General features: G+C 35.0%; 1 protein-coding gene across 4 annotated transcripts in view; it reads left to right on the top strand.

Moving 5' to 3' along the window:
• The window catches only part of LOC149067510 (uncharacterized), a 64395-nt gene that overhangs the window by 16081 nt on the left and 30861 nt on the right, over window positions 1–17453 (top strand). For 3 of the 4 annotated variants that reach the window (XM_089252653.1, XM_089252652.1, XM_089252651.1), the window contains exons 2-4: window positions 11015–11162; window positions 12227–12390; window positions 14997–15130. In XM_089252653.1, the coding sequence (XP_089108779.1) occupies window positions 15025–15130 (106 nt within the window). In that variant the 5' untranslated portion in view covers window positions 11015–11162; window positions 12227–12390; window positions 14997–15024. Of the gene's footprint in view, window positions 1–9096; window positions 9121–11014; window positions 11163–12226; window positions 12391–14996; window positions 15131–17453 lie in introns of those variants that run through there. The other variant, XM_089252650.1, reaches the window with a different exon arrangement.

The raw sequence follows: 17453 nt of genomic DNA, 5'->3' as shown, positions 1-17453 counted from the left end.
TCTTCCCATTCTAGTCTAATTTTCCTCGACCACTCCTGAAATTTGCCCTGCTTAGCACCCCCACCACCCATAGGGGAATTTATCGTTTTGCCACCCTTCACCCATTCTAGTACAGTCGGCTCCCCCCCCCCCCGTATTCGCGGGGGTTACGTTCCGGGGGTGACCGCGAATAACCGAAACCATAGTTTTTTCTTGCATATCTTGTTTATTGAACACCTGAAAAAGAGTAGGGTGACACGCAGAGGTAGAAAAGAATGTAAAAGAGGGTGCAGTGATTGTTGGTGATGTTTTCTGAAAGAACATTGTGATTTTTCTGTTTGCCGTTTCTTCTCTTCATATCAAATATGTTAAAGTATGTTGACAAGGGTTCCTCTACTAATTTTTCTATATGTGAAGAACGTAAAATAGAGGGATCTATGTTATGAGAATAATCTATTGCTGATTTGAGCTTGCGAAACCCTTCGGCTATGTTACTTGTGGTGAACTTTGTTCTACTTCTTTATCTTGATCTTCTTCATCTCGTACCTCTTCAGTTTCAGGACCAGTCAGTTGCATTAATTCCTCCTCGGTCAATCTAGTATCAAAAGAAATTTGAATAGCATGTATCCATAACAAGGTACCTCCTGACTTCCGGAACGAAACACTGTTTAAACTAATCTAGGAAAATGGTTTTCATAGTCTAAGCCTTTTTATTGTTTGTCCAAAATATTGGGAGCTTTGGCTTATTCTTTCGTTCAATGCTCACAGATTCTCAGATATGAGCATGATGGTGGGCTTTATCTTGCTACCCATGCGCATTTGTGCAAAACAACATAGTAAGTCCATCTCTACTTGCCTTAAAACTAGGAGCTCGCTTTTCTTCTCTTGCTTAACTTCTTTGTGGCATTACTTCCAAAATAGTGTAGTTTCGTTAGCATGAAACACCTACAGAGGTGCATAACCCTTCTCTATCAATAATTTTCTACAAAGTCGTTGGAAATTTTCTAGCTGCCTCCTGGTCGGCAGAGGCTTGATCACCGGTGATTTTTACATTGCGTGATCTGAATCATTTCTTAAACCTATGAAACCAACCTTTACTTGCAAAAATTCTGATGGAATAGACGTTTCACTAGCCCTTTTCTTATGGAAGAGTTACATTTTTTGCCTTTTGTGTTAAAATCTTACAATTAATTGGAATACTTCTTTGTATCTGTCTTGTACCCACAAAAATAGTATTTTCTGTACAAGAAACATGGATCCCGTAGGCGCGGCAAAATTTTGACTGCCATGGGTATAGCTACGGCTGAACAAATTTCAGATTCCTTTTTCTTGATATATCTCACCGTAGATTCGTTGATTCTATAATGGTGGACCACAGCAGGTATTGACTTACTTTCGACAAGCAATGTCAATGTATTCAATTTTTCTCTTGGAGTTTTCACTTTTATTTTTTTTCAAAGCATTATCAGTAGCACTAGAAGAATGAGCCATCTTAAACAAGCACAACTCAAATTTTGTAAACAAAACATGTGAATGGCGATTGCTGAGTGTTGTCAAAAAAAAATTTCAGTAAAGGAAAAAAAACGGTAATACGGGGGGCCGACTGTATAAGTTTCTTGATGACTCTTTCCTTGAATTCGCCGCCAACTTTTTACTCCCACCCTCACTCCTGCAGGCACACCTGTTACTCGAACTCACTCATTTGGTCACACACTCACTAATTTTCTCGGCCACTTGTTTTTAATCATTCAACATGCGTGCAAACTGTTTTGGTCACTCACATGCTTCCACACTACTACTAAACCACACATGCACCTCGTCCATATTCCTCTGCGGAACATGTAACGAATTAGTACATGCAGGAGTGTGCATGTAGTGAAACCTGACGTGAAGTTTGTTTCTGTGTAATGTTATGTGTAGTGTGCTGCCATCTGCCACCAGTTTTTTATTTCAGTAATTTAGAAAAAAATAAAAAAGCATGTTTATTTTAGAAATACAAGAGCACTTAGTACAGTATTACATGTAGTATTAGTTACTCAAATAATATTGTAGAAGTAAGGTACCAATACAGTGGTGTTGTTTGAGTGAAGTGTAATGATTGAATAATTAATTGATGTAGGCTTGTTGCTCTCTGTGGCGAGACTTTTTAGTGGGGAAGTTGGCTCGCATTTGCGCCTCATAGTTGGGATGCTTCCACACTGGTTTCTGTCACACACACACATGCTTGCAGACTGTTTTGGTGAATTACATACTTGCACATGCTGTAGGTCGCTATTGGTTGCTCAACAATATGGTTCCTTGCTTTATAGGTCACTCTTTTAATTGTTTACACGTGCTCTAGATCAGTGGTGCGCAAACCGTGGGTCATTAAACTAAGCAGGTCGGGATGGATTATCCAAAATAAAAATTTCCAAATAAGAAATTCATTTTCATTTCAAAATATGTCAAAACTAAAGAATGCCTTTATTCAGCTGAGCTATTTACCATATATCAGACAATGTAATTTTATCAAATTCTACTTGGACGATAATTAATATTATCAGCTCTGTCATGCCAGAAGCACGAATGTGCAATGTCCTTGTAAAAAAAAAAAAGAGTGAGAAATTGCATTTGAATGTTCACTCTACCCATGTTACTCAAACCAAGTTATTTTCCTAAAATGTTTTGTAACGTGTGGTTTCAATCAGGCATTATTGAAACACGTGCGTTACATTCACGTTCAGGCACACACAACTTAGATAGCAAAACAAGGTATCCAAACAGCTGATGAAAAAAGGAAAATTTGTAAATTAGTGCTTCTGGCATACAGTGGATGATATCAAGCTAGTACTTTTACATGGAGGATCACCCGATTTCAAAATTGTATATTTCTTAAAAAATTTAAAACACAGAATAGAAGGATAAATAATATGTGAATATATGGGTGAAATGTGTCTACGTTTTATGGAAAAAAATTTTAATGGTCGATTTCAAAGTGTAGAATCATGATTCTCTCCTAATCAACCTGTATACGAAAATCAAGGACCATACACCTCGCTACACTTACATTTTGCATAAGGGACACTAAGTACATCAAACAACAAAGTAAATATGTTACTTAAGAAAATTGATTATTTTTGGAAATTAATATCGCCTAATCAAAATCGAAACGAGCATTCCGAAAAGGGCTTTCGGGACAGCACTGGCAAAAAAATTGAGATATCCCAGAAAACCGGGACAAATGGCCAGCCTATGTAGGGGTAGCCGATAAATTTTTGGTCAAAAGAGGGTCGCGCTTCAAAAAGTTTGCACACCACTGGCCTGGATCATTCTTTTATCATTCACATGCTTGCCTATGATCTAGCTCACTCTTTTGGTCATTTGCATGCTTGCACATGTTCTAGATCAGTGGTTCACAACCTTTTTTGACTCGCGGAGCCCTTTTTAGTAAAAAAATTCTATGGCGGAGCCCCGTAGGCCATTTTTTAATTATTTATTAAAGTTACTGATTTATTTTTACTATTTAAAAATATTTAATTATTTTTTTAAATTTTAATGATTTTTTTTATTGTTTTCCTGGAGCAACCACAGAGCCCCTAGAGAGTGCACAAGGAGCCCCAAGGGCTGTGCAGAGCACCCACTGAGAACCACTGCTCTAGATCATTCTTTTGGTAACTCACTGACCTAGTTCCTTATTGTCTCAGCAGCAGGGCAGTCTTAGAGCGTCAAGGGGCCACTGGGGGACAGTGATAAAATACCTGTCTGCATTGGTTTACGCAAGGAACCCCCCCCCCCCCCCCTGAGCCAAGATTATAGTGTTATTTTGCAGGAAAAAGTAAAAAATCCCTCTCAGAATGAAAAAAAATCTGAAAAACCCCTCAAGAAAATTCTGCGTATGCCAATGCTTGTCTGTAACCAATTTACACTTACTCTCAAAAATTTTAACCAGATCTCATTTTTATGAGCCCCTCTTTTCTGCTCTTGATGGGTAGAGGCCAGGTAAGCCCATGCTTTAAGATGGCACTGCACAGCATACATGGATTCATTGGCGTCCCCAAACAAGATGAATCGACGAGATCCGACAAGTGGCTGGAGTCAGCTGGATGGCAAAAGCATCAGACAGAGTAAAAATGGAAAAATTTAGGGGAGACCTTCATCCAGCAGTTCTGGATTGAACATGGTTGTTGATGATGACAATACAAATTTTGCTGCCCCTCTCCCATTCTATTTTATTTTCTCGTCTACTCATTCCTCAAATTTGCCGCCACTGGTTATTGCCCACTAAGCTTCCCCCCCCCCCGTAAATATGCCATTGCCTCTTCCTCCTACTTGGTCTTTTTTTGCTAGGTCACTCTTTTGGTCACTTTAATGATTACTATCTATGTCATTCTTTTAGTCGCTCACTGACATGTTTCCTCTTTCACGAGTCTACTCTTATACAATCTAGGTCATTCGGTCGATGATTGACCTGGTTTCTTGTTCTCTGGGTCACTCTTTCTGTTACTTCCATACTTGTCAGGGTTAGCATGATGTTTACCGTTGATGGTTTTTACTGGTATTTACCACCTTCGGAGGGGGGAAATTAAACATTTTTGCCGTTATTAAAAAAAAATTCTGTACTCATTCTTTGCTTTTTCTGAAGAAAATGCATAATTTTTAGGCCTATTCTTTTTCAACTAAGACACATGTTTTTGAACTTTTCTTGTTATTTCTTTTCTCGTTTATTAATATATATATATATGACGTATATATGTAATAAACTGATACCTTATTACAGGGCTTGACAAATCCCAAGCGGTAGGTCTCCATGGTAACTAAAAAATTTATATTAGCGCCTAAAATTTTCTGTATGTGATTACTAGCTGGGGGGGGGGGGAAATCACTTGGCTCCTAAAATATTTGATTGACACTTAGATTTTTTCTTGATTCAACAAGCCGGCCTTATTCATAAACAAACAGTCTGGTAGTATTTACCAGCCAAAACTTTCTTGTGAAAAACCAACTTTAAAGCTTTCATGAAATCATGAAGCTTTCTACGCGATTTTGTACAAGCAAATTAGCCAAAAGAAAAAAAAGAGACTTCAGAAGTATTATTTACTTTCTAATTGAAAATTTCTGACTAACAATGATGATTCTAGAGTTTTTAATCCATATTTTATTCTACTGATACGTGCAACTAGAGCAGAAATATTTTAAAAAAGTTATCAGTATTACATGTACTTTGCTCAGGGTTTATCCTCTTCTCTGGTAGCCAACTGTAGAGATCCAGCTGCATGCATATATCATAAAATACACCAATATAATTATTAAATATTGATTAAATAAGTATTAATCTTTACAAATTAATTAAAAACTGCTACTCTATGTATGAATTACCATCAATGCACAAAGGCTAATTGTATTTACCAAGTTTTTACCGGTAAAAAACCCAACCCTAATACTCTCTCACTTTATAGATTACTGGGGTATGAAAATTTTTTTCAAATCTAATTTTTTTGCTTAAAATTAACTGAAACTGCTTATTGATTAAAACAAATCTTGTTGATCATTAAAAATGCATATTTTCATATCACCTAACTGCTTTTTTTCTCCTAATTGACCAAATTTAATTAAGCATTAACGAATAAACTACAAACAAACATTGAACTCAAACTAACTTTATGGATTGATTTCTTTTAGAGAAAAGTGCTTTTATTCATGAGGGTCTCCCCCACTCCCCATTAAAGTGAATGAGTGGTGGCATCTCAGTATCACATATCTGGTGCAGACATGTCAATTTGCTTGATGTACAACCAAAGGGCCATTCAGCACCAACTAAATAAAACTTCTATTGACAAGAATTTTTCTTGCACAATTAATGGATGTGTTTACGACTTGCATGTTGTTGCTGAATAGCTTACACCAGTGATTCCCAACGTGGGCGTTAACGCCCCCTGGGAGAGGCAATGAAATGTTCCAGGGGGGGGGTAGAAGCTATGTGTATAACATAGGATCCTATGGGTTAAATTGCGTTGGGGGGCGTGGGAGAAAAAAATTTCTGAAGAAGGGGGCGATGGGACAAAAAAGGTTGGGAAACTATGGTTTACACATTTTTATTCTTTCACAGATTTAATGGGTTTTGGTAAAAAAACAAGAAAACTCAAAATTTTAATATGAAAAGTAAAGTCGAAAGCCGAATAGTATTTATGTTCGTACAACCTCTAGCATAGAATTCAAGGCTTTACACAAGAAATAATTCCTCTGTTTTTAATGTGGGAAACCCTAGTGTCGCACATGGTAATGCATTGAAAATACTTGGTGCAGTTAAGCGAAGTGCCAAGTTCTCCCTATATTTCTGCAACTTTTTTCCATGCACAAAATCTAGAAGTAGAGCAGTTTTCTTTCTGCATCTAGGGATTAAGTTCAAGTTTTTATTTATCCCAAAGATCTTCTATACGTCTTTAAATTAAGAACTTTACCACATATCAGCAACATGCAAACCATACCAGGTTACATTTACTTCAATATCATTGAATTTATGTAAAGAAAAAACAAAATTCTCAAATTTTTTTGATTTAAATGAATGATTTTTTCTAACAAGTGACTTTAAATTGCCGTACCCTGTAGGTCACTCGCTTTTATGCTCTTTTAGTTGCTCACTTTCTAAATCCCTCTCTTTTAGTTGCTCACTTTCTAAATCCCTCTCTTCTGCAAGTCACTCTTTTAGTTTCTCACATGCTTGCACATTCTCTGGGTCACTCTTTTAGCTGATCGTTAACATGTTTCTTCATTTTCCAAGTTATTTCATGGGCGGAGATACGGGGGGGGGGGGGCATTGCCTTCATGGGGTCAAAGGTGAAGTCGACTGATCTAATGTATATATGAATTGACATCATCGTTCTCCCCAGGAATAATGACCTTTCCCCCCCCCCCACCCAGAGCTCAATCTCCGCCTATGAGTTATTCCCATGCTTACATATGCTCTAAGTAAGTGTTTCGCAACGTTCTTGATGTCGTGCCCCTCCCCCAGTGAAGGTCTGTGCACCATAGACCCCCTGTTGTGCTGGTCGATGCTCTGAGCATTCCCTCCCCGTAGCATCAGAAGGCCAGTGTTGATGCTTCTCTCTACCTGTAAAATTCAAAATGTATTATTTTTTACAACTTGCATATCATAAAAAATTGAGTGAATTAAAATTTCACACTGCAAAATTTGTTATTCGATGCAATGGTAGTAAATGAAAATGATCCTGCAGACCACATATAAAATACTCACAGTTCTCCAGGGGGGCTCTGTTGGCCACAAGTTTAGGGGAAAATGCTTTAGGTCACTGTTTTTTGTCACTTGCTGACCTGGGTTTGTTTTTTTTTGCTCGCTAAATTGCTTTTTCTGTCATTCCCATTCTGCTCGCACCCGTTCTAAATCTTTCTTTGGGTCACTCATGTAGCTACAAACACTTACACTTTTGGTTGCTCTCTGACCCTGTCCTTCTCTATGTGTCACTCTTTTTGACGCTCCCTGTCCTTGGTCTGGAAGTGGATTGATCATTTTGCTGCCATTCTCCCCTTCTGCTTTCATTTTCTTGCCCTTTTTTTCTCCTACTTTCTCTTTTGCTTGCAGAAAAGTCAAACAAAATATGTATGGCTTTTTTATGCTAATGTAATCGATTTACTATTAATTTTTTTTTAATTTCTAAACATATTTACATATTAATTCAAAAGTTGAATCCTTAAGGGGAATTTATTTATTCTTGCAGCCTTTCCAGACAGTAATATTCTCTGTCTAAAAGATTATTAACTAGTGATATATGTACATCTTTACATTCGCGACTTTTTACGGATAGAGAATCCCGAGACTTGGCGTGTTTTTTTTACGTGAAATGTTTTTGATGAATCGAATGTACCGATCCGTATACATGGAATATATTCCATCTTCTATGCGAGTATATTCCAGCTAGCCCCCCCCCCCCCCAATTATTGCTTTCTTGCATTGCCCAGGGGCTTTGTGTGTTCTAAGTTAAGAACAACCATTGGTATAGTCGTTTGGAGCCGACTTTCAACTATAGATCTTTGTAACTACATAAAACATTAAATTTACGTAAAGTACACTCGATGAATAAATCAAAAACTGTTTTGACGTGGGGGAAAAAACTTTTGTCTGAAATCGTCTTTAGTGATCAATTCTTTTAAACAAATGGGAATTTTATGCATGCTAGTTGCGTGTTATATTTTTTCTTCAACTCTTTAGTATAGCATTTTCGCAAAGAAAGAAATCTACACTTCTATTTATTCTCGACTCAGTCGATATTTTTTTCCGTTAGTTTTTTTAATTTTCTCTTATTACGGGGGTCCTTATCACCAAGTGAAACAACGGTTACGTTTGGAAAGGAAATTTGGTATCAATTCAGTGGAATTATGTGTTACTGTAAACGTTGAATGTCGAAAAAGTGCTTGATTTTTTTCTGTTCGTGCGTGAGCTTGATCCAATTATACTCGGATTGTGATACTATAATTCTGCCGTTTTCCGCTGCCTGGTTGTTTCTCCCTCGGTTTTCATCACTGCGTCCGTAAATAGAAAATAACAGTTTCATCTAGAGTGGAGGTTCTCTGGGTAAAGCTATATTTATTTTTTTAAATAGACCTTCTAGTGTGATGGCGGGGTCAATTTGGATGCTTGCCAAACATTGAAAAGGCATAGCAGAAAAGAGCTTGTGAAAGTAAGTTCATTATCCTCTTGAACATCCGGGTTTGGCATTTTGTATGAGTTGGGATCTTAGAGGAAATATATTATTACCCTTATACCACCTCTAAGGCTGGGATATCGCTACGTATGAGTGGAATAAATGCATGCGTCCAACACGTTCGTATCAATAAGTACAATGGTTCGCATTCACTTTGCGTTCAGTACTCGACGTTGAAATTTATTTTTCTTCTGTCGGATTTTCCCAGCTCTTAGTCTATCATTAATTATGCAGTCATACTCGATGATTCGAATATAGTTCGCAACCTACGACGGTCATTTTCATGCATGAGCGCAAATAAGATTGGTGGGTTGAGGAGCAGTTCTATGAGTAGAAGTGAATTCCGAGCGGTTCGTTTAGACTTGTACATCGGTAAACGCGTAGTGTGGCAAAAATATTCGGTAGTGAATCAACTCACGAAGAATACTGTACTTATTAATATGCAGTGTGTATTATATTTACGTATTACTCGGAAAAGAAGTGCATGATTTATATTCCCGATTATAAGACAGACTAAGGTTTGGTTTTTTTTCTTAATTTTCTTCTGGAATACTGGTGGAGTCGTTTTATCCGATAGTGAGAAAATGCCCATCACTTGCCCGTGTTGGAATGGATATTCCAAAGCCGTCTTGTCGGGTTAATGCGGTATATGTACATTTTGTTTCTTGTAAATAATTTCGAAGCGTAGTGTTGCAGCTTTGGGACTCCCGATGTTAATCGTTCTTCGTTCAATTAGCTTACCGGAAATTCCCGTCTGAACGTCGCTTCGCAATCCACTAGGAGTCAGTACATCAAAGAAACTGAATCATTCGCGCGCATGTTTGGACGGATTTTTTTTTTCCGACGTGCATTGCTGTGTGGTGCAATGATCGGCAATACGCGCTCTTTACATGAAACAAGCTGCTAGACCACTTAAACCTCCCTCCGTTTCAAGTTTTGCTACTCTTCTCTTTTTGTTTTTGTTGGGGCTTTGTTTTAAGCCGCTGTCAGTTTTGCGCGCTGCGGTGTCGCTCAGCGCAGCGAGCGTGGACCCGGCCTTAGAAGATGGTCTTGGTCCTGGAAAGTGTCTAATCATAGACATAAGATTAAGTAAACTGCTCATCCTATTTATTGTCTGATCCCCCCCCCTTTTTTTGAAGCACGCACACGCCCACCCCTCCCACCGCCACCACCACGACGAGTTGAATAACAAGAGCATAGTAGTCGAATCCCGTTTTAACGATTACCGTTATAGCGTTTGTTAATCTCATTTTAACAAACATTTTTCTAATTTCCCAGATAAGTTTACGTAGGAACAATACAAAAACCTGGAATTCCTTTATAACGAAATTTCGTTATAACGAAGTGATTTCTCCGGTCTCTTGGAGTTCGTTATAACGGGATTCGACTGTATTCACAACTTGGCGGGATATCTTTGTACTTGGTAACACATTCCTTGTAATGCACAGAGGGTGGAGGAAATTTAGATTTGTCGGAAACGAAATTGTATGCCAAGCCTCTATCAGCCGGACACTTAGCAGAACAAAATATGCAAAAAATAAATATGAAAGCTTAAAAGAAAAGGAAATTTAATTCACAGAGGTGAAAGATAATTTTGCCACCTTTGATAAATGTTTTATTGCAACCTAAACTGCTGCAGGATTTTGGCATATCTTGTGATTTTTCAAACACTCATAGTGTCCACATGTGTAGTAGCCTTTGGAATAACAAGGAATTTCTTCTTCCTACTCCTGAAAGGAGGTGGAGTTTTTTGTTTCCCACACATAACCATGAGTGGGAAACAAAAAGCAACCCTGCATGCACGATCTAGTGTTATATCTAAGTCTCTAATGTCAGTGTCACTTGTGGAAGAAACAATTTTATTACCCTCTTCTATAAAAAAAACGCTCTAAAAATTTCTTCTCAAGGAAAAAATATTAGGTTTATATACCTACTTGTGTAAACCAAATACCTACTTGTTTGATGCTGATAATTTTTTTAGTTAGCACATAATTCAATTTATTTTCTTCTACAGTTACTTTTAGGGCTTGACAAATCAAAAAAATTTATGTGCCAGACAAATTTCTCAAAAGCCAACAACAGTTTTTCTCCCAAGAAAAAGTCCTAAAACTTGTGGACTCCTTTTCATGTTGGAAGACATAATTCATAATGAAATCAGAAAATTTTGTGTTATTCTCATACTCTGATTTGAATCAAATGTAGGAAATTTTAAGTGCCAATGTATATAATTTTATGGTTGCCATAGTCTTTTCAAGCCCTGGTTACTTTTATGGTTTTTGAAGTTTGAGGAAACTAAAAATATCCCAAATTAATTGGTACTTTTTCTCATTTTTTTGTAGCACTAACTTCGAAGAAGTTGACTTATCCAAAGGGCATCAATATAGACCCCAAGATTCTGATTTAGCAATATCTGGTGCAGACTCAGTAACGCAAGTCTGTAGCAGCATCAGAACACTTACAAAAAGTAGCACAACTTCATTTGTACAGGTAAAGCATACATATACATGCATGTAATTAACTTCTGTGCTTTTCATTTGACATCATTTTCATGTTCTTGTTTGAACATTTTTATCTTGATTCATGTATATTAGTAAAATTTTAATCCTAAATCACGGTATAGTACACTCTTGACTCTAACTTGGTTAAAAAAAACAATTCTATGTTTTAAAATGAATAATTTACTTTATATACCAAGACATTGCAAGTGTAATCTATTTGTGTAATCATTTTTCAATGAACAATAAAATAAATTTATAATGAATTAAACCTATGTTTTATGTTAATATTTTGTATATTTTAAAAGTTTATGCACCCATACTGTACAGTATGCATCATTTTATGTTTGCAATTAAGTTAGACATAAAATTTATCTTAAAATGTGTATTTTATCATTGAACTTCCTTCTGTAATTAATTTTTAAAACACATAATAAACATTTATAAAGTACTGGCCTGTACTTAGAGGTAAAAGAATATGAATAATAGAGGGTTTTGGTATATAAAGGAGATTTTTAATAGTATGGGTGGGGTGAGAATTTATAGAACTCTGGTCTATCCACTTTTTATTTTTTGTTATCCAGACTGCCCTTCTGTCAGATTGGACTAAATAGATGGGAGTCTACTGTATTTTTCTTTAACTGCCACCAATAGAACTTTGGTTATGTCCAGACGAGCTACAATATTAATTCAGTCATCAATTCTTAGATTATGATTCATCATAATTATTTTTTGGATTTATATGCCTGTGTAGGTAGACTTCATGCAGCCACCCCTCTTTTATGGCCTAATAATAATTCCCCCTTGTATAATGAAAGTGCATTTCAAACCCCCTGATTAACGGTCACCCCCTATTTTACAGTCAAATATTTTTGTCCCGCTGGTGTCCGTAAAAGGGAGGCTTACTGTACTTATTTAATAAAATTCGGGACACACACATCCACATTTTTCTAGAACTCTTTGATATCTCCTTGAGATGTTAAGGAGGGGTATCCGGCCCTTCAATGTACAATTTTTTTAAGTGGACTCCCCCCCCCCCCCCCTTTTTTTTTTCAGACCACAGGTATTTTGGAAGGACATGAAAAAAGCTGGAATAGCATCAGATCTTCGTCTTTATTGAATACTGATGACAAAAAATGCCAAAATGTGAACATTCTCGCCGCAAATCTAGGGACTGGAATTAGCAGTTCTAAATCGAATTCTTTGAACAGTACATCTGGGTATGTATGTAAAGCTTTTGAATTGAACAACAATACACCCATTCATTTACCCACAGCCAGAAAAACTTGTTAGCTATTCTGCTGAATTATAATGTTTTTTTTTTGTAGTCTCCAAAAGTAGCAAATGTGTACTTTGCATGTGTGATAGTTACATTTGTCATCTGTCTGTACCTCCGACATAAATTAATAAAAAAAAAAAATTCTCAAACATCTGTAAAATATTAGTCATAAAAGATCCATTTATTGATATGAAATACACTTATATTTAATTTTTTTATGCTTTAATAATTTAGGAACAGTAAATTCCTTTTAAGTTTTTTTTTTCATGTACACAGGCTTCATGAGAAAAAAAAAAATAGTTTCTCTTCACAATAATTATTTTTAACCCCTGTATTTAATGCATGGGAAAAATTAATAAAGCAGATAGATATATTTGATAGTTGTTATTTTAAAATTTAAGCAGTTATATTCGAAGAGGAATACTGTGCCACAACTTCACTGAGGTGTCTTATAGGTCAAATCTAGATTCAGAGTTCCAAAAAGTTAATGAGACATTCAATGAGTCACGAACAAATGTATATTGTTACACAGTTAGAATTTGTGTAGAGAGAGACAACAGCAGTTGTATTAATGTCTGAATTGAAATCTAATATTGGAAATATATTTTGCTTCCTGAACATTTGAAAATTATAATGTCATTTGTCCATCAAATCAATTAAAAATGAACCTTAACAGTAATCTGAATGCCAACTAGTCACTTCATACCTTAGACCAGCAATGCAGATTTTTCTTTTCTTTTACGAAAAAATATTTTTATCGTAAATTTTAAGGATATACAGTTAAGGCGCAGTAAGAAAAAAAATTGTAATAAACAGAAAACTAGAGACAGCAAAAAAAACATTGCGATTTATTTACACGCACACAAGGCTGCATATATTGTATTCAATCTCGAAAATGTAAATAAATATATACAGGGTGTTCCAAAGTATGAAAAACAAGTGTTTCAAAAGTTTAGGCATAAATCAAAAAATCAGTTTTTCCAGGTTCTTAGATCATATGCAAAAATATTTTACATATTTATAGAGTCACCTTAGCATCAGATCACTTCAAGTTGTTTTTTTCATGGACAGAAAGGATTTTAGAAACTGTATACAAAGAAAACGATGATGTCTTTATCACTGCTCTCATCTCCATAACAGGTTGGTAATCTTTTCCATTGTTGATTACTGATTGGGATAAGATAGCCTCGCACGTTCTCTATTGGATGGAGTTCTGGGCTTAGGGCTGGTTAGTGCAAACAAGGCAAAATAAAGTTAAGCCACCCCTTTGTAGAAGTGGAAATATTTATTGGGGCACTATTTTGTTGAAATACCCATTTATTTCACTCTGATTATTTTCCCTGGAATCTGGAGTTACTGGATTATTTTCAGAGTTTTGGAAAAGACAAGATTTTCTTCCTTGAAGTAGAAAGATATATAAACCATTCCAGACTTTCGTAACCATTTGTTTCTTATAGACCTATGGACTTATTAACCAGCATAGTCTTTCATTTTCAAAGGTTGGTTTTTGTGGCAGGTGAACTAGGGCAAACCATTTTTTTCAAAACGATATGGTTGATACCTTTGGTTTGATGATGAATGGTTGACATATAATTTTGTGCTAAAGGCCCGTCTTTATCTGACGCAGAGGCATTTTCTGTCCAAATGACATTTCTACAACCCACTTCACTTTAGTCGTAGTACGTGGCCTACATCGTGATTTTGGCTCAGAATCTATATTACTGACTTGCACAGCGTAAATACTTAATTCTGGCCATTGTAAAACATTTTAAATTCCATTAACACCCTTACTTTTCGCTTTCATCATTCACAATTTGCAAACTTCTGTCTTGGTTTTTCTATAACTGACATTTTGATTTAGTGATGAAATTGGCAATTCTGCTTTCATATCACATGCTTGACTCATAATCTTGATTGTACAATCACACACAGCCATTAATTTTCATAAAATAATGTTTGTGCCTGAACTTTTGAAACATTAATTTTTTCATACCGTGCATATTCTATTTACATTTTTGAAATTTGATACTATTGTGTGTTTGCGTGCGTGCACGCCCGTGTGTGTATGTTTTTTTAGCTGTGTCATCTAGTTCTGTTTCATTACAATTTACTTACTGTGACTAAACTGTGAAACAGACTGTATTCATGTGTATGATTTCCTACTGACCTAATTTTTGCATATACCAAGATGGATGGTTTATATTTTGCTCCCAGTTTTAATTTTAAGTCTCAACTTTAAATAACTTCATGTTCATCAATATAATCCTTTAGCCCTAGATTAATTGTAGGCATAGATTTCCATAAGGAAATTTTGATTCTGAACAGGAATCAAATCTAATTTTCATATAATCAGGAATCTCATCCGATTGGTCTATGGTTTCAACTTTTTTTTAACACTTGCTCACTGCATATGTACTAAGTTATTTATACCATCATTATCTGTCTAATATGTGGTTAAAGATTGTTTTTCCCCCCCCCCCCCTTTACTATAACAACTTACGTTTACAGTATTGAAAAAAAACTTACGTATACATTTGAATATTTCAGAAGCTTATCATCCATTACTTGGGGACAAATGGCTAGGACACTGTACAAGAAAGGCAGTCAATCTCTCTCGCAGACTTTTGCCTCTGAAGCTTCAGAAACCCCAGAATTTGTGCCTTCTTCATTATTTCAAGAAAGTATGTAGAAAAATTCTTGAAATTCTTTCAAGTTTACTTATGCATAGAAAAATTCTTATGTTTTGGCAACTTATCGCTGTACTGGCAAGTTTGAATTGGCTCAAAAATCTTCATTCTTAGGGACTACACAAATAGAATTAAAGCAAATTATTGATTTTTGTTTCATTTGGATTATTTTATTGTGTATTTTTTTAAAATTAAAAATGGTTTTCACTTTGCTTACTATGTCTGACACTTCTTATTTCTATTGAACAAAATTATATTTAAAAACATTATTCTAACTTTTAAGGATTAAGAAGTGAAATAATGCTGTAAAAACATCTGGTGTAAATCTCTTCAGGAAATCTAATCAAATACGGGAAACATTGGCGTTTCCAATTTCAAACCACTGGAAACCATGAGAAATGCAAAATGAAAAGGTGGTTTCATTATGAAATAGCTTGACTGGAAATGCTTTATTATTCAAATTATTAAAGTGTGAAACTGTATATATTTTAAAAAAACGTATTCAATAAAAAATTATTATTTTAGTGACAATGACAATTCAATTTTTCCAAACTTTAGCTGTTTAATTTATATTCATAATTTGTAAACTGCACCCGCAATCATTGGTGATAAATGCTGAAAACTTATATACGCAAGTATTTTATTTAAATCCATAGACTTTTTTGTAAATAACTCTTCAGAGCAGGATTCATATTTTGCACGAATTGGAAGTTTTAGCTGGTAATGTTCACATAATTTTTTTTTATGCATGTGACCCATCGTGAAATCATATTTTAAGTAATTGCTCGTCATTCCTTAGTGGAAGGATATTTCTAAAGTCAATGGCTGTAGAGATATCGGCTGTCCAAACAATTCAGGACAGCCCTGGATATAAAATTCAATTTATATGATATAGAAAAAGAAAAAATATGTGTTCCAGGTAAAATTTCAGTTACATAAAAAAATTGTCACTATTTATTGCTATAATCATGTATGTTTGTGTAATCTACCTCAAAGCTACGTTTTAGTCAGTTCTTTTTGAGTATCAAATTCTCAATGAACTGATTAAAACTGCCAAAAAATTGTGTGTGAACTATAAATACTTGAAAGAAATTTAAATATGCACATTAAAAAAGTTGTAAATGAGATGAACAAAACCACCAATTTTTTAATTAACACATTGTAAAAGAATTCATGGCATCTTTTAAATCCTAAACAATATTTCATAGAATCTTTTGTTCTTCAATATGTGAATAGTGTCTCAATAAGAATACTCAATGATATCAATATAGTTCCTATAATCAATAAATTTTATTTCATAACTAACTGTAATACCCGGCGCTGCCCGGGTTTCTTCAATGAGGCTTGTTTGGATCACGTGATATCTCCCTCTCTTTTTCTTGAGGGACATATAAACCGTGTCCAAGTTAACCAATATGGCGACTTCCTGCGCGATTCATGAAATAAACAAATTTAGATTTACAGAAATGTAGAAATGAATATATATTTTTCCTTTTTTAAGGGGCGCTATTTCGATAAACCTCCACCCCCTGAACTTCAAGTTACCCATCTGCCTGTTTTAGCTTTCAAAAAATGCTTAATTAAAGCTGTGGAATTTTTTCGATCCACTTTTTACGGGCTCATAACTAATTTTAAAATATCTTAACCCATATGACTTTATGTAAATAAATATCAAAAGACAATACGGAGACATTAATTTTCATGCTTGAGAAGATGACTAAATTTCATAGTCTTCTTGATAAGTTCGAATTTTAACTCATACAAAGTTTCACATTTTATGGTAATTTATGACATAAAATTAGGTCAAAATAATGCAAGTTTTTTCTTACTGATGTCACTCAAGCAAACATAACCAAAAATTTTCACATGTATCATATCTTGCTACCAGGGTTGTAGTGATTTAAATCAACTGATTTTTTTTTAAAAATCACTGAAAAATTATCTGTTGCAATTGAATAAAATTATTTATGCAGCTCTAAAGTGATTAAATTTTTATTAAATTATTTTAAAAATTAATTTAAATATTATATTTTCAGATATTTTTATATTATAACATGTATATTAATATGTATATCATATATCAGAGATACCATAGTCATACCAATTTAGGTGATAAATGGTTACCCAAGATTTACAATGATGAAGTTAGAGGATGTAAGGTTGACTTAGAAAATTAAAAATTGCATGGCGATGGATGGATGTACAAAATGAATAAATTCTGTGTTATCAAATGGTGTGGTAAAGCCATCCATGTTGATACTATTGACACGTCCGGCTTATCACATGCTGGAAATTATTTAGCAAATGTGGTTTTTAG

Source organism: Pholcus phalangioides, unplaced genomic scaffold (assembly GCF_987345545.1).
Source record: "Pholcus phalangioides strain wild (caught in Gottingen) unplaced genomic scaffold, Ppha-v1.0 ptg000030l_1, whole genome shotgun sequence".
NCBI classification, from domain to species: Eukaryota; Metazoa; Arthropoda; class Arachnida; order Araneae; family Pholcidae; genus Pholcus; species Pholcus phalangioides.
Note: the sequence above shows the minus strand (reverse complement) of the source record. Positions and strands in the feature narration are given on the sequence as shown.